Raw genomic sequence first — 18,398 nt, forward strand, 5'->3', positions numbered from 1 at the left:
AAGAAAACACTGCAGACAATAGGATGCTTGTTTGAACAGTAGGGGCAGGACTGCTGTATCTGGGGACTTCCACTTACCTTTCTCTAAAGGACTCCAAAAGAAACTATCTTACCTTATCTGTACTTCATCCCTGCATTTCTCAATCTTCCCTTCCCAAGAAGCCAAGGTGGGCACAAACCTACTTATACCAAGCCAGGTAGGAATCCCTTTCTCTGCCTGAAACTCAATAAATCGAAGTTGTCAGGAGTTGCCTGAAATAATCTCACTCTTTCTCTCTGTTCCTGTATACTCTGTGCCCCTGGAATTATTCCAAATTCTAAAATGGAAATAAAAGTATCAAGACTTCCCTCACAAGGTTGTGTGGAGGATTAAATCATTGAGCTTGTTTATCCAAAGATGAGGATCCAGAGTTAATTCACATGTTTGAACAGATGCAAACCTAAGACTTAAAATCCAACTTCTAAAAATCTAAGTGCGTAGATAGGGGCACTTTGATAACAAAAGTAGAAATATCTTGCAGAGTATAGAGAAATCAGAACACAACAAAAAGGAGTATTGGAAAATAAGAGTTTTAAATAAAAATACGTATAAAAGGGCTTCCCTGGTGACGCAGTGGTTGAGAGTCCGCCTGCCGATGCAGGGGACACGGGTTCGTGCCCCAGTCCGGGAGGATCCCACATGCCACGCGTAGCGGCTGGGCCCGTGAGCCGTGGCCGCTGGGCCTGTGTGTCTGGAGCCTCTGCTCCGCAATGGGAGAGGGCACAGCAGTGAGAGGCCCGCATACCACACACACACAAAAAAAACCAAAAAACATGTAAAACAAACTTTTGGTACCAACCCCCATATGTCCTTAGGATTATATGACCACAGGTGCTTCAACTAATAGACACTATTTGTGTTGCTGGGGCAAGACACTTCACCTCTCTGGAGGAGAGACTCTCTGAAATTCTCTCTCTCAATGTTGTCCTTTAATTAAGCTACAGATATTCTGGTTAAAGGGATGTTTTAAATGTAGCTTAAAAGCAACCAGAATTATTTCCTAAACAGCTTCCAAGTTATCCCAAAGGGACCCAGATATACTGGGGTGCACTAAATTATTAATTATTAATTAAAAGACTCACTCCTTGACCTCAAGGAGTTTATAATCAAATTAAGGAATCAGGGCTTCCCTGGTGGCGCAGTGGTTGAGAGTCCGCCTGCCAATGCAGGGGACACAGGTTTGTGCCCCAGTCCGGGAAGATCCCACATGTCGCGGAGCGGCTGGGCCCGCGAGCCATGGCCGCTGAGCCTGCGCGTCCGGGGCCTGTGCTCCGCAACGGGAGAGGCCACGACAGTGAGAGGCCCGCGTACCGCAAAAAAAAATTAAGGAATCAACATTCAAGTCATATAAATGTTAGCAAATTCACAAGGCATCAAATAAATATTTACTAAGTCACACTGCACCAATACAAAGGGTTAAGGAGAACTGGAGTAATCAGAGATGGCTTTGGAGGTAATGGTGGACTTCAGGTCAGGTGGAGGAAGGGAAGAATTTGAATCAATGGAAGAAAAGGCATAGAACGAATCGTCAGTTATTGCTTTACAAAGTCTATGTTCTTTCTTTAACTTTAGTCCTGACTTTGTAACCTTGAACAAATAAATCCACTAAGGGTCTGCTATATATAAAGTATGGTACATCATTTAAATAATGGAGATTTTCCAAGTTAAGGGTGGGGAGGGCTTTAAGATTAAAGAAGACAAAGCTCAAAACTAACCCCAAGCTCACATCATGTTGGTTATAAAACAAATGAAATCTGTTCTCTTAAAGAGAATTTTTAAAACTTGCCATTGCTATTGCACCATTAATCAATTTAAATCAAACTCAGTATGAAACCTACATTAAACACATGTGTAACTCTTTTACTTAGATCAGTCACAGTGTGGGAAAAAAAATATTTTTACATGAAAATTTCAGAACCTTGCTCCATCCTTCTCTCATTTGAAACCATAGTCTTTTGCCACTAAAAACAGTACTTAATTCGATAGCTGTAGAAATAGCCTAAGCCATTCAATAGCTCATTTATGATACAGCATTGAATTTATCTAGCAAAAACACAACACATGCATGGGCACTTCCTTTTGCCCTGTGTAGTCTAAATCTCTGCCAAATGCAGAGGAAAGAAAGTACAGATGGACAGGATATCCTCAGATTATGTGGTTTGCCTATGCCATTCCAGAGAGAAATCTAGTGCCTGATTCACAGTTAGAAATTCAAATTAAGTAGAAATACCTAGGGTAGCCAGTCCTGGGGCTGAAAGGCAGGCCTTCCTCATCAGCCGTTCACTAGGCAAGCCTGGAAGGTATGAAGGCTTCCAGAATTCACCTACCTCATTCAGTATAGCTCTTGGCTTACAAGAAAGTGATTAAGGATTAAAGCAGGGGTGCCATTGCTTAAGAACACTAATAGGAACCAAGTACCTCAAAATCTATTTACATAAAATTATAACTGATTGAATTTAGAGTGGTAGTGGCATTTGAATATTCTTGTGCATTTGGACACAATTCTTCAATTCTTTATTTATTTATCTAGATACTTATCTATCTATCTATTTATTTATTTATTTTGGCCATGCCGTGCACCATCTATCTAGCATCCATTTATTTATTTAGGCCATGCCGTGCAGCCTGCAGGATCTTAGTCCCCCAACCAGGGATCAAACCTGTGCCCCCTGCGTTGGAAGTGCAGAGTCTTAACCACTGGACCACCAGGGAAGTCCTTGACATAGTTCTTAATGCACATTATACATGTATATTAAGTCACTGCATATCCAATCCATCTCAGCAAATACCACAGAGGACCTAGTAGTAGTATGTGTTGGATACTATGCTTGGTACTGAGACTATACTCGCTTTTCATGATGCCAGACCACTCAATCACTATAAGCCTGTTATTTCATCTATGTACATAATATTGTGATATATGCATAGCTATGGTGAAGACTTAAAGACCCAATGAATATAAAGTCCTGAGCACAGTGTGTGCCTTCACTCAAATCATAGCTTTCTTTTTCTTTTTTTAACTATTACAGTGGTAAACTAGACACACAGTCCTGTAATCCTGAAGCTCCAGTAGAAGATACAGACGATGACCAGACATAATGACAATCATGATGATAAGGATATGGATACTACTAATAATAGCAGCTAATACTTATTTAGAACTTACTATGACCAAGGCACTATTCTAAGCACACAGCTCATCAATCAATCCTTATCACAACCCTTTGAAGTAAGGAACTAGAGGGCCATGGTAGTTGATATACAAATATGTGGGAGTGACCCTCTAAACCTCATTCTTGAGTGGCTGGGAAAGTACCTTCTTGGGATTAATAATATTAACCAGGTAAAACGACACAGCATTGTGGGGCTGAGACCGTAAAAGAAGTTCTGAGCAAAAGGAATTAACACATATGAATGCCTAGAGCAGAGAATGCACATGGATGACCAAAGAACTAAAGAAGTTCAGTGCCGGCAATGTCTACGTGAGGCTGCCAGCAATGTATAAATTCATGTGTTAGGAAAATAGGCTACCGGATAGAAAAAGAGAGGTGTTCTTAGGAAAGGCAGGGTTTCCTAAGAATGACAGGAGTTGCTTGGTTGGTAATCTGCCAGAGAAGCCCACCTGTTAGCAGCAGCCTGTACTGGGGGATCCTCTGAACCGGCTTGAGCAGGTAGTGCTTGAGGGCCAGATTAGCACAGCGTGGGCTCATCTGAAAGGAAAAGGCAACCAAAGTAAACACACGCATTTTCCTAAGAAGCAAGGGACCCAGATCCAAGTGCTCGGGAAGCCGAACTTTAAATAGCCAGCAACTCTGGGATTCGTGGAGAAGCTCCCTTCAAGGCACAGCTCCTATGCTGAGTGGGAAACCAGAACCATTCACCATGGAGTCTACACCCTCTTGTAGATACATCTTTGAAATCACTGACTCATTGGGAAATTCACAGCCCTCTCGCACAAGGTGGAGGGTGGAGGCTGCAGTCTGAGTTGTAGGCCAATCAGAGGCAGCAGCTACCACTTAGAAAAGCATCTACCAATGTATTCATGAACACACACCAACCCAACAACCAAGAAGGAAATGTGTGGCCCCCAAAATAAGGTGGCAGAAATAAAACTACTGGGAACTGGATTCAAATAACCATCAGAGCCTATCGTCAATATACTCATAATAACAACAGTTGGTGCTGGGGAGAATGCAGAAACTAAGGACAACGTGAAAAGCAGCCTTGCTAAGCAAACCTCGTCTTATAAGCCTGAAGAATGTAAACTTTCTCAGATGAATGGCTACAAAACACAGCCCCCAAATCACACTGTATATGGGAACATTTGATTCTGGAACCCTTTCGACTTGACCACAAGGCCATTTGATTCTGCCGAAAGTTTTTTTCTTAGTATGTACAACAGATACTGGTGCCCATTCCTGAGCCTCTCCTCCTATCTCCAATAAAGGTATTTACTGTGGGGTGACATCAAAATGGCCAAGTGAAAATGTCCCTGCCTTCTAAGATGTCCTGGTGTTCTTACACAGCTCAAGTGGGAAGGAAAGAGTTTTTTCAAATATGATGGTTCTATCTTTTTCTAAATATGTACATCCAGGGTGTGGTATGTAGAATAATTATGAAAGTATAATGACAATGCATGTGAAGAAAGCATCGAGGGACTCCCCTGGTGGCACAGTGGTTAAGAATCCGCCTACCAATGCGGGGGACACGGGTTCGAGCCCTGGTCCAGGAAGATCCCACATGCCGCAGAACAGCTAAGCCCGTGTGACACAACTACTGAGGCCGTGTGCCACAACTACTGAAGCCCGCGTGCCTAGAGCCCATACCCAGTAACAAGAGAAGCCCGCACACCGTAACTAAGAGTAGCCCCCACTCGCCACAACTAGAGAAAGCTCGCGCATAGCAAAGAGGACCAAATACAGCCAAAAATAAAAATAAATAAATACATTTATTTTAAAAAAAGAAAAAAGAAATGAGAAGTAATGAGACATAAGCTTTAAAAAAGAAAAAGGGCTTCTCTGGTGGCGCAGTGGTTGAGAGTCCGCCTGCCGATGCAGGGGACACGGGTTCGTGCCCTGGTCTGGGAAGATCCCACATGCCGCGGAGCGGCTGGGCCCATGAGCCATGGCCGCTGAGCCTGCGCGTCTGGAGCCTGTGCTCCGCAACGGGAGAAGCCGCAACAGTGAGAGGCCCGCGTACCACAAAAAAAAAAAAAAAAAAAAAAAAAAAAGCATCGATCATGCAAGCATCATTAGATATTAGACAGCTAACTTTCTCCGTCATGTTTTCTTTTGCTGCCAAGGCAACAGAACAACTCACTGGACACTGATGAAAACCTGGGTCAATTATCAGTTGCCACAGCTGTATGTACCACACCTCCATTCTTAATATCAATAGCATGAAGACTTCAGAAGAAAGGAAAAGAGGGAAGAAAAGACGACAAATGATTTTAAAGTTTAATTACCGTACAAATTAGAAATCAGCCATATCTTAATACTACTAAAACTTTTCTAGTTTGCTGTAACTGGAATTCACTAATATTTTTAGTTTCAAAACAGAGAAATGGTAGCAAAACAGAGGACGGTAGCAAAAATACCTCAAATTCTCTAACAACAGCAGCAAAACCTGGGTTTTTCTTGTACTGCTCATCCAACAGAGCTATATTCTTATCAAATTCTTTGATATATGTGGAATACATTTTTAGATATGGTCCCTTCTTTACAAAGATATCAGCAATTCTTTGTTGTTCCGTCCTAAGGATAGAGAAGAGATAGACAAAAACAGAAAAAGAGTCAGTATGGTATCCAAAACATATCCAATGATGAGCAGAGCCCCATTTCCAAGCCATTAACTTACCTTTTTTTTCCTCTTCTTGTAAGAAATATCCCCAAATGCCCACTCTTTCCCATTTCCATTATTGCTACCATTAATTACATCTTGCCTGGACTCTGCCAGTCCTCTGACTGGTCTCCCTGCTTTCACCATCTCATGCTTCTGTATAGCCAGAGACTGTGCAGAAAATTCAGATGAACTTTTAAGATAACTTTTTATAAGAGTAATGATAAAGTATGGACAGGAAAACACTTTTTAATTATGTTTTATTTTATCATGCTTTTAAAAAATAGCTTTTAATCATTCCTCAGCCCTTAAACTCTGTGTAATTTTATACTTAGGCTGCAGCTAATTATTAATCACTATTTAGCATATTTTCCCAACATGCAGAAGCAAGATATCTGCAAAACAGGCAGAGGTATTTTCCTGGATTATGTATAAAGAAAGCTTAGAGGGAAATTTTCATCATTTTTATCATGAAAGTAGGTGATACACTATGTTGTTATTTTGGGTTCCCCACGGACTTCAACAATAAATTCAATCCCCCTAGACCAAACTGTACACATTTCCAAAGATGTCACCAAAGTTTCTGTTACTGTCTAAAGACCAGTAAAAGCAGTTAACCTTTGGTATTCTTTTCCTGTTCTAAAATCTACAACATCTGCAATGATGTCATATATGTGTAAATTTTCTAAACCAAATAACAAATCTTCCTATTATCTCGGTGAATGCCCTCCTTTCCAAAATGCCGTTTCCTGGCTTCAAGCTCCAAAAAGATAGACATTTAAAAATGTTTCCAATGTGAATACATCAACTAAAGTCTCCCAATTTCAAAAATCCTGATTATAAAGGTCATCTACAGAAAGTTAAATTGGCTGACTATGGGCCCTTCCTGCTTTTGAGGCAACATTACCAAAGAATTTAAAAATTTAGAGTACAGAGCTAGGTGCAACAGAGAATTCTGGCCATCCGAAGTGATCAATCCACAGGTAACTGCCAAGAAAACTCAATATATTGAAAAAACACAATGTCAGGAACAACGCCTCTCTGTCATACGCAGGGCCCTTATGGCCTCATCTAAACTTGGAAACTGGGAAAGCTGGTCAGTCCATTTTTACCAGTTCAACATTCTTTCCTCCAGTTCCTTCAGGAGATCCCGATTGAGCTCGTACAGCTGAGGCAAGTAGTATAGGATCTGATTTAGGATCCGGTCTTCAATCACTGGTTTCCCAAGTTGCCTGGAAGCATGGGCTACTGCATCCCGGAAATCCTGTTACAGTTCAGAGGAGGAAAAACAATATACATACATATGTAACTTAATAAAAAGCTTTTTCCCCAGTCACTCTCTTCCCTAAAACAATATAAACTGCAAATTGTATTTCCCACGAAGAACTCAAATTGAAAAGTACCCACTTCCTCCTATCCCACTTACTTGGATAGGACACACACACACACACACACACACACACACACAAAATGGCTGGGGTGGATATTTGGTTTTAAAACAGACTGTGTGATATTTCTCTTAAATCTTTTAGTTTGATCTCCAAACTTAGTAATTATACTAAGGGGGTATCTGGAAATTGTATTGCAACTCTAAGTAGTCCTTAAAATTATTCCAATACTACTATATGAACAAAATCCATTTATTTTAAAAGTCTCCAGATCTTAATTTTATTTTGGAAGTGTCCCTTTGTCCACTTTCAGTAATTATTTCCCAAATGCTGGAGCATTCTAAGTGAGGCATGTGGAGGGTGGTGCATTCTTGATAATCAGAGAATACTGGATCCAAGCCCTTACTCCTAGAATACTGTGTTTGTTTGAGCTAGCTCCATTTTCCTCATCTGTTACATGGGTTATGAGACTTTAATTAGATACTGCACACAATGTATTTGACACACAGAATCAACAAAACATTTTAACTCTGGACCTTAAACTCTTTCCTCCCTCTATCCAACCTCCCCATAAATTCACCAGAATCTATACTTTTCATAAATAAAAACTCTTCTCATCACATAGCACTTTTCCCTGTAAGACTATTTATACCATGTTTTAAGACAGGCCCACCCCACCCCACCCTATCACTCCAGAGGATTTGGAAAGGGTGCGGTTGGAGACGGTACTTCTCTAGATTTCACTGTATCTTGAAGCCTACCCCCAGGGGACAAGTAAAACAATGGTGGACTCTGTTCTACAGTCCTGAGGATTCAATAACAAAGGTTATTCCTTCTTAGAAACAGGAGGTTTAATTAAAACCGCAAAGCAAAGGTTGGGTAAAGCAGACTCTCTACTAGGCTTTATCTTCTTTCTCCTTTCTAACTGCTTTCCCTTCAGGAATTCACTGGGCAAATCAAATAAACAAAAAAAGACCCTGATTTCTCCCCTGATCCTTTCAGCACCTACCCCTTACAAACATACAGTAACCATTAGTATTTCTTATGCTTCTTGTGAAGGGCAACAACCTCATACCTAATTTAAAAGTACACAAAAAGCTCCTAGAGTAATGAAAATAAAAACAAAAATAAACAAATGGGATCTAATTAAACGTGAAAGCTTCTGCACAGCAAAGGAAACTATAAACAAAACAAAAAAACCCACAGAATGGGAGAAAATATTTGCAAACAAAGCAACCAACAAGGGATTAATCTCCAAAATATATAAACAGCTCATGCAGCTCTATGTCAAAAAAGCAAACAATCCAATCAAAAAATGGGCAGAAGATCTAAATAGACGTTTCTCCAAAGAAGACCTACAGATGGCAGAGAGGCACATGAAAAGATGCTCAACATCACTAATTATCGGAGAAATGCAAATCAAAACTACAGTGAGGTACCACCTCACACTGGTCAGAATGGCCATGATCAAAAAATCTACAAACAATAAATGCTAGAAAGGGTGTGGAGAAAAGAGAACCCTCCTAACACTGTTGGTGGGAATGTAAATTGGTACAGCCACTATGGGGAACAGTATGGAGGTTCCTTAAAAAAACTAAAAATAGAACTACCATATGATCCAGCAATCCCACTCCTGGGCATATATGAGAAGAAAACCATACTTCAAAAGGATACATGCACCCCAATGTTCATTGTAGCACTATTTACAATAGCCAGGACATGGAGGGGACTTCCCTGGTGGTCCAGTGGTTAAGACGCCACACTTCCATTGCAGGGGGCACAGATTCAATCCCTGGCCAGGGAACTAAGATTCCCACAGGCCTTGTGGTACAGACACACACACACACACACACACACAAAAGACATGGAAGCAAACTAAATATCCATCAACAGATGAATGGATAAAGAAGATGTTTATGTGTGTGTGTGTGTGTGTGTGTACAAATACAATGGGGTATTACTCAGCCATTAAAAAAAAGAATGAAATAATGTCATTTACAGCAACATGGATGGACCTAGAGAGTATCATACTAAGTCAGACAGAGAAAGACAAATATCATATGATATCACTCATATGTGGAGTCTAATTTAAAAAAACAATACAAATGAACTTATTTACAAAACAAAAAGACTTACAGATATTGAAAACAAACTTATGGTGATCAAAGGGGAAATGTGAGGGGGAGGGATAAATCAGGAGCTTGGGATGAACACAAACACTACTATATATAAGACAGATAACCAACAAGGACCTACTGTATAGCACAGGGAACTCTACTCAATATTCTGTGATAACCTATACGAGAAAAGAATCTAAAAAAGAATGAATATATGTATATGTAAAAAAATAAATAAAAGTACACAAAAAGATTCCTCTTCTGGGAATTCCCTGGTGGTCCAGTGGTAAGGACTCCACCTCTGGGCTTCCACTGTAGGGGCATGGGTTCTATCCCTGGTCAGGGAACTAAGATACCACATGCCGCGATCCCGCATGCCGTGAGGGGTGGCCAAAAAAAAATTAAAAAACGATTCCTCTTCTAAGGTATATTTTAGACAAGTCAAATCCTATGTTCAACAGGTGCTAATAAACCCTTCACTTAGGCCTCAGTACCTGGGACTAACTTTATCAGCCCAACACCGTCATATTAACCCAAAGGAACCAACTAGTTAGACCAGTAACTAAAGAACTACTCTGACAACTAATTACTTTAATATAAAATAAGAATTCGTTACTTGTATAAACTACAATCCAGAAAACCACACAAAACAGCTCCAGAAACCAAATGGATCTGGGCCAAATTCCATCTCCCAACAGCTTGTTTCTATCAGCATTCACATTTACTGAGAGAAAATAGAGCCAACTTAACACTTTCGAAAGTCATTAGACTTGCCATCAGGCAGAACTACACAGAATATATTTACATACCACGAATAACATCCTCAATTGTAAATGTATTCAAAGCACAACAGTTAAACATCTTCCATAGCGTTTTTTTTTTATTTTACCAGTTTAATGATTAATATAATTTAGACGCAAGAGTTTCCTTGTTCAGCAAAACAAGAAGCACTGCCCTTTCTTCTGGTAGGATAAATGATGAATATGTTTGTCCCTTGGCAGCAGGATGACTTTTATTTTCCAGTTGGAAGGCATTTCCTCAGCCAGGACAGTGACAGCAGACATTAGCTGCTAAGTAGCTTAAGGACCCTGTTTGACACAGCTTTTGCTAGACTCTGTATTCCATATGTCTGCCACCATTGCCAAAAAGGAAACTGGTTTATTTAAGACACATGCAACAGACACTAGCCAAATCCACACTGCACTGACCAGTGAGGTGGCCACCTCTAACTGGAGGACACTGTCACATACCAGGCAAAACTTTAGTTTTTTTTCCAGTACTACTGGCTGGTGTCAACAGCTCTAGAGGAATGAATGGGTTATGATGCCTTTTTTAAAATTATGAGTAGCATGTCAGAATAGAAGAGAAATATAAGTGCAAAAGAAGAACGTTTAACAAAGACAATAGGAATTTAGAGAGTTTATACCCAGCTATTAAATATTATTCCTAAGACCCAGAGAGTTACATATTTTAAACAAGTACTACGAGGGCCATTGTTAGCCTTCATCGTGGATTTTTGAAAACAGAAAAGAGCACCCCTTCCTCCAGGCCAGTGCAACTCAGACCAAGGGCCTTACTCATAACTGATGGCCTTCTTAACCACACAGCGCAGCCCTGGCCCCAATTCATTCCCTCACCTCGTGGGCTACCATCCCCTGAAAGCCATGTGCAATGGCCCCAGTGCCAGATGCAACTAATTCACACAGGAACTACGCAATCTCTAACTTCTCAGCTCTTCATGAACCTCAACCATTTCCAAACTCGTGCCACTGGAAGGAGGAAACTTTTTTTTTTTTTTAAATAGAAAGGATGATTACAACATATGTCTGGTTATTTTTCTAAATGCTAACAGCCAGGATAATTTGGGAAAGTGTGATGACACTTAAGAGCCAGAGGCAAAACTATTTTGAGGCAGAAGAATCTAAATTTACCAACACCCCCTTGACTAAATCAGTGAGGATGCAAGACCACAGGACTGGCACTTTCAATTAGATGCAAAGTATAATTTTGCACACTGGAAAAGGTGGCTAATTAAAATAAAAGAGGTGAGGGAGCTAGAGTGTAAAAATGTTAGGTAAGCGGGTGAGTTTTTTGTTTGTTTGTTTGCTTTTTTGCTGTACGCAGGCCTCTCACTGTTGTGGCCTCTCCCGTTGCGGAGCAACACAGGCAGCCCCAGCGGCCATGGCTCACGGGCCCAGCCGCTCCGCTGCATGTGGGATCTTCCCGGACCAGGGCACGAACCCGCGTCCCCTGCATCGGCAGGCGGACTGTCAACCACTGCGCCACCAGGGAAGCCCAACGGGTGAGTTTTTTGATATCAACTACATATACTTCAATCTATTGTTCTAACATAAAACCTACCAAAGATTCTGTATGCAAAACTGAACCATCTACACTCTAGTTTCTGATCACCAACAACTTGGCCTTTTTAGAAACAGAAATGGGCTTCTGTATTAAAAAGCATACCATAATAGTATTCTTAATAATTCCAAGAAAACCTACAAATAAGAACCAGATCAACTTAAAAATAACTCAGCTCCTTTGAGGTATTAACATACTAGCCTTACCAGCTCTGATCACTTGGGCAAGAGCAAGCAAAAATCGATGCAAATAAAATCAAGTCTGAACATCTAAAGCAACGAAGCACAAAACAGATGGCCTTGTTTGTCATGTCAGGCTTTATATCTCTAGGACCAAAGAGAAGTAAGTGAGTTAATAACCAGCTGTCCTAACTGGGCTTCCTGACCTTAGGGCATTACTTAACCACTATGATGACACAGTGAATTACGAAGACTAAATGGGCATATGAGCAGACAGGGAGCTCTGCAGGGCTCCCTGCCTACATGAAGGGCATTAAGAATCACTTCATATTAAGCAAAAGCAAAGCAGCTGCTAAGGTCAAAGAGCTTTGAAAAATATAGAGAAAGCAGTGTGATACTATGAAGTTAAAGGGGGTAGGGGAAGGCTCCACATTAACAATTTGATTTTGTTTTAAAATGAAAATATTTGACCAATGAAGTTACTCCTCCCTCTATGTTCAGACCTAGTGATATCATGTACAATCATCAATGCAAAACTGTATAAAACATGGATGAAACCTATCATTTGTCTCAAATCTCCAACCCCTGCTTAATAACATTAAGGAATAATCATCATAATATATTCTAAATGATCATCTTTAGAAGATGAAAAACTAGAACTTCTCCAGTTTCCTGGCCCAACTGAAAGAATTCTGAATGCAAGCCAATATACTCAAAGATACACTGTACCCTACACAGCATGGCAGAGATTTCAAGTAACAATTTTTAATCAATTTCTGAACATTTACTTAGTGCAAGGGCTCAAACAGACCAGGGTTCAAAGTCTGGCTTTGCCATTTAATGGGTTTTGCCATTTAGTGGGTTACTTTTGGCAGTTAGCTTACTTTCTTCATTTAAAAAAACAGAAATGACATCTATCTGATAGGGTGGTTATGAGGATTAAAATAGATAATTTGTGTAACATATGCTGCGAGGTACACAGAGAGCACTCAATAAGGCCATTTATTTAATTAAAGGAGATTTGGTTATCTTAAATGATACATGACCACCATTTAAGATCCACAAGTCCCTGGAAGTTTGGAAAGAGAGCCCTCAAACAGAGGTCTATAAACAGAAGGAAACATTATACCAAACCAAGGTGAGGGAAACAAACACCTCAGCAGCAAGACAAAGGCACTCTTAACAATGAACTTCAGGGACTTCTCTAGCGGTCCAGTGGTTAAGACTCCATGCTCCCAGTACAGGGGGCACGGGTTTGATCCCTGATTGGGGAACTAAGTTCATGCATGCCGCAAGATGAGGTCAAAAATTAAAACAAACAAACCAAAAAAACCAATGAACTTCATTCAGTGAAGGACAGTCCTCATGCGAAGGAAGCTGCTCAGAAGTGAAAGTCTGGTAGCCATGTCAATAGACACCAAAGGCGGATTCTTTATAACTAAAGAACAAACGATACTTAAATGGTTCTCAAAACTGAAAAGACAAGGTATATTCAGTAGAACAAGATGAAGTCATTTTAAAATGGTAAAAACTGGAGGCTTCTATGAAAAAGTCTTTTATTATTTTATTTATTTATTTAATTTATTTATTTTTGGCTGTGTTGGGTCTTCGTTGCTGTGCGCAGGCTTTCTCTAGTTGTGGTGAATGGGGGCTACTCTTTGTTGCAGTGCACGGGCTTCTCATTGCGGTGGCTTCTCTTGTTGCAGAGCATGGGCTCTAGGCACACGGGCTTTGGTAGCTGTGGTTCACGGGCTCTAGAGCACAGGCTCAGTAGTTGCGCACGGGCTTAGTTGCTCCACGGCATGTGGGATCTTCCCGGATCAGGGCTCGAACCCGTGTCCCCTGCATTGGCAGGCGGATTCTTAACCACTGTGCCACCAGGGAAGCTCAAGGAAGTCTTTTATAATGCATTAAAAAAAAAAGATATATTCTATTTACTAACAGACATCTGAATGTCCAAGTAGCTTTGCCTCTAACTCTATGGATTTTAATTGGGAGTCTCTCAAATTTTCAAGGTAACGTATATCCCAGTCTAAGGCAATTGGTAGAACAAAGATGCTTCATTACGAGTACCACTTACCTACTGCTTAACCAGCCCATCTTTGTTAAAAAGACCTAAAGTCTCTAATCATTTTCTTTCAAAATATATTTTTAAAATCATGCTATTTAGACATTTAAAAAATAAGCTTATAGATATGTCTATTAAACCAGTCTCCCATCAGAAAGCAAACAAGATAACAAAAGCAAAAAAACACTGTATCATTTGTACTTAATTATATCAGATGTCCAAGGTGTTTTATCTGGAAAATGGCATTTATATACAATATAATAGCAACCTCTGCATTGGACAACTTCTGCTACAAAAGAGGAGAAGAAATATAAACAACTAGAGTTTCACCAAACCAAGTATTATTCATCAGTTTCCTATCGTTCATTTAACGTACTAATTTAGTACGATACCAATAAACAAAACAGATAAAAATCCCTGCTTTCATGGAGCTTACTTTCTAATGGAAGAAGAAACCCAGTAGGGTATTTTTCAGGAACAAATTCTATTTTGATTGATTTTAGTAAAAGCTTACTAAGATAATATTAAAACTAAATAGTATGGATTTTAACTGACATAAATACATTCTAAATAACAGCACTTTATCTTGAAGGACCTCCACTTAGCCTGCAGCTAAAACTAATTGGTGCCTAACAGTTTTTTTTTGCTTTTTTTTTTTGCGTTACGCGGGCCTCTCACTGTTGTGGCCTCTCCTGTTGCGGAGCACAGGCGCCGATGCACAGGCTCCGACGCACAGGCTCAGCGGCCATGGCTCACGGGCCCAGCCGCTCCGTGGCATGTGGGATCTTCCTGGACCGGGACATGAACCCGTGTCCCCTGCATCGGCAGGCGGACTCTCAACCACTGCGCCACCAGGGAAGCCCCCGAACAGTTTTTCGTATGATCACATTTAACCATTACACCAACTTCATGTGGTTATTATTATTCCCATTTTCCAGAAGAAAACGAGGCTTCATTAACTTGCCCAAGAGCACACAGTTAGTGGCAGAAGCAGAATTCTTAACCACTAACCCATTAGTCCCATTCATTCATTCAATTAACATTTACTGGGGGCCTTCCACTGAATAGGAAAGATGGGAGACTCTGAAGATACAGGATGTCTGCCCTCACCTAGCTTACATGTTAGTACAGGAGACCAAAAACAAACAAGTAAACAAACAGATATACAAAACATATGAAGTATCAAGAAGAAAAGAAACACAGGAAAGTTGAAGAGAAAAGGATGGTCAGTGAAGACCTCTCTGAAGAAGTCACATTGAGCCCAGACTGGAAGGATAAAGAAAGAACTAGCTATGAACAAATGAAGGAAGGATGAACATTCCAGGAAACTGCATTGGCAAAATCTCTGAGCAGAAATAACCTCAGCACTGAACTAAGAACTGAAAGGAGGCTGGCACGGCCAGAACATGGTCTGCAAGTGAGAGAATGCCTTTCTCTCTTTGACCAACATTTCACCTCACTACTAAAGGCCAAATCACAGAGAGCCTTACAGGCAGGGGGAACCATAATTTACTATCCAAACTGGATCATTTTTGACAGTAAAAGGGAGCTCTATTAATAAGATTATGCTAAGACAATAACCAAGATGGTCAAAAGCAGACTAGGACAGATGGTCATCCTACTTACAGGACTTGGTAAATAGCATGGTTTTTACTATATAATGCAATGAGAACCATTTAAAGGGTTTTAAGCAGGGGAGTGACATGATCTAATATATATATGTTAAGAAAATCACTCCTAATATTTTATATGAAAAAAATCTTTTAAGGAACAGATTGAAGGGGGGTAAGAATGGACATAGGAAGCCCAGTTAAAAGGCTGGTGCTGTTTTGAGTATGAGATGCTATTCTGGACTAGGCTGGTAGCAGTAAAGAGGAAATAGAATCAGCAGGTTTGCTGATAGTTCGGCTGGAGAGGGGAGAGGGAGAAATGAAGAACAAATCCTAGTTTTCTGGCTTTGGCAGCTATATGGATGGCACTACTATTTTGAAAAGGGAAAGACTGCCTTTTAAGAATCTCTTTTTTCTCTGGACTCAGTAGGGCATTGACTTAGAGACAATGTGTATACTGGACCTTTTTTCAAATCCAGGTCAAAGTCCAAGAGCTCATGGTAGGTACTGCAGAGTGAGGACCATATAAAACATTACTTATAGTCTTGCTACTGCCTCTGCAGGCCCAATTCTTTCTCACAAACATCAGAAGAATCAAAGCCCTCAACTAAGTGCACTAATTCTTAGAACCTTAAGTATATTTTAAATCACATAACCTCTACCCAAATCTAATTCCTCCCAATGTAATATGATAAAATTCATTAGATTTAAAAACACTTTTATGAGCTATAGCACCTGGTTCAGGAAATTCAAAACAAAGAAGTGATAGTGAGCTACAGTAACATATTAAAGTGATCTATAAAATGTTAACAAACTACTCTGATATATTAAACTTTTTAAAGTATGGCTACTCTATTGGACAGTGCTGATACTGAACATTTCTGTTTCACAGAAAGATCTATTAATGCTATTCTAGAGTCTCTAATATGGAAGACTATTAATGGGAAATCATATATAACTAAACAACAGCTTCTCCCAGGCCACGTGGATACCTGGCTGATTTCCAAAAATATCCACTAGATTATCTAAAGCCTGTTAGATATTTTAAAGCAGTCATATTCTATCACATAACACAGAAGCTAATGCATTTAGAGGAAATCAGATAGCAGGAGCGCTCAGGATTAAAACAATCCACATGCTACCTTTATGGGGTACTTCTGGTAGAAGAGTAAATACGAGCCTTAACAGCATAGTGGGAGTGCTGGATTGAAACAAACAAGAGACTTTTGGCTTCACCCACATTATCCTGGTGACAAACCCCTCCTAGTAGTAATGGCTGAGAACCTGTTTAATGCTTGGTTGTTAAGATACCCGCTAATGTTGGGCTCTAGTGAGTTAACATTTGCACATACCAGACAGGATGTTAACATGAGGTTGGCAGATGACCTACTCTCACTCCTACATTAAAGGCTTAGGAGGTTTTCAAGATGTGCAAATCAAGGTGGGTTATGGATGATTCACTCTGTTCAACATCAGCGGGGAAGAGGCCAAGGCCATCAATCAGATCTGAGATAAGGGAAATATTTTGGTCTAATTGTCTATTTTTATAGGGCTTATGCTTTGCTCCAAAAATATATAGGTAAGAACCAGGATATACATATATTTTTTAATCAAATAAACATACTGGTAAAGCTTTTAATTGCTTCTCTACCCACTGGAATCAGAACTTCCTTCATTAAAATGAAATTTTAATATGGGGGGAAAAGGGCATTTGAAAGGGACAGAATCGTGAAAAGTCTACTGCCTGGTAATATTAAAATGAATACTTCCGGGCTTCCCTGGTGGCACAGTGGTTGAGAGTCCGCCTGCTGATGCAGGGGACACGGGTTTGTGCCCCGGTCTGGGAAGATCCCACATGCCACAGAGCGGCGGATCCCACATGCCACAGAGCCATGGCCGCTGAGCCTGTGCGTCTGGAGCCTGTGTTCTGCAACGGGAGAGGCCACAACAGTGAGAGGCCCGCGTATTGAAAAAAAAAAAGAATACTTCCCATTTACTGATGCTCTACAAGGGAAGAAGAAGAAGAAAATGTAACAGCAATTTGAGACCCTACCATATATTGCACAATACCAGGTTCTTTCACATACTTTATTCCACTGATTCCTCACAACCTGAGAGATGGGTATTTTTATCCCCATTTTACAAATGAGGAAAGCTAGACCAAACAGGTCAAACTTTTTTTTTTTGCCCACACCACGCAGCTTGTGGGATCTTAGTTTCCCAACCAGGGATCGAACCTGGGCCCTTGGAAGTGAAAGTGCAGAGTCCTAACCAGTGGACCGCCGGGAAATTCCCCAAACTATTGTCTAAAATTCACGTACTTGGTAAGAAATACAATCTACTAAGCCAATGCGTCTCCAAGTGTGGTCTACAAATTGTTATTCGTATGCAAGTTTTGATCAAATCAAACAGTGAAGTTAAACATAGCAATTTTTTGCCTCTACAAGTTTACTCATTCACTTGCAGATGCTTAAAATTTCCCTGGAGTGGTCCTACTTGTATTTAAACATGTCTATCAGAAAATATGTCCAATAGATACAGTTTGCTCATCCTAGAGATATGTTCTAAGTTTTCCAGAAAAACAGCAGTTTAGCATTTTCTTCTCCCCCTGCAATTGCTTGTACAATAGAGAAGGTTGGGGCATAACAGCAAATGTATATGGAGTTTATTTTGCTAAGTCATTTATATTTATCAAGCTTATCATTAATTTTGGAATTGACAATATGCTTGTCAATAACTCTGGGTGACCAAATATTGCCATATATATATATATATATATATATGAATTTTAAAAGGGA

The 18,398-nt window shown here is 40.2% G+C and overlaps 1 protein-coding gene across 2 annotated transcripts in view; it reads right to left on the reverse strand.

Moving 5' to 3' along the window:
* Window positions 1-18,398, reverse strand: part of FGD6 (FYVE, RhoGEF and PH domain containing 6) — a 107,186-nt gene that overhangs the window by 39,854 nt on the left and 48,934 nt on the right. For both annotated transcript variants that reach the window (XM_022562397.3, XM_022562396.3), the window contains exons 6-8: window positions 6,990-7,141; window positions 5,636-5,792; window positions 3,662-3,749 (exon numbers count right to left, since the gene is read on the reverse strand). In XM_022562397.3, coding sequence (XP_022418105.1) covers window positions 3,662-3,749; window positions 5,636-5,792; window positions 6,990-7,141 — 397 coding nt within the window. The remainder of the gene's footprint in view (window positions 1-3,661; window positions 3,750-5,635; window positions 5,793-6,989; window positions 7,142-18,398) is intronic.

Source organism: Delphinapterus leucas, chromosome 11, assembly GCF_059928025.1.
Source record: "Delphinapterus leucas isolate spDelLeu-1000000601 "Yukka" chromosome 11, BTC_Dleu_Yukka2, whole genome shotgun sequence".
NCBI lineage: Eukaryota > Metazoa > Chordata > Mammalia > Artiodactyla > Monodontidae > Delphinapterus > Delphinapterus leucas.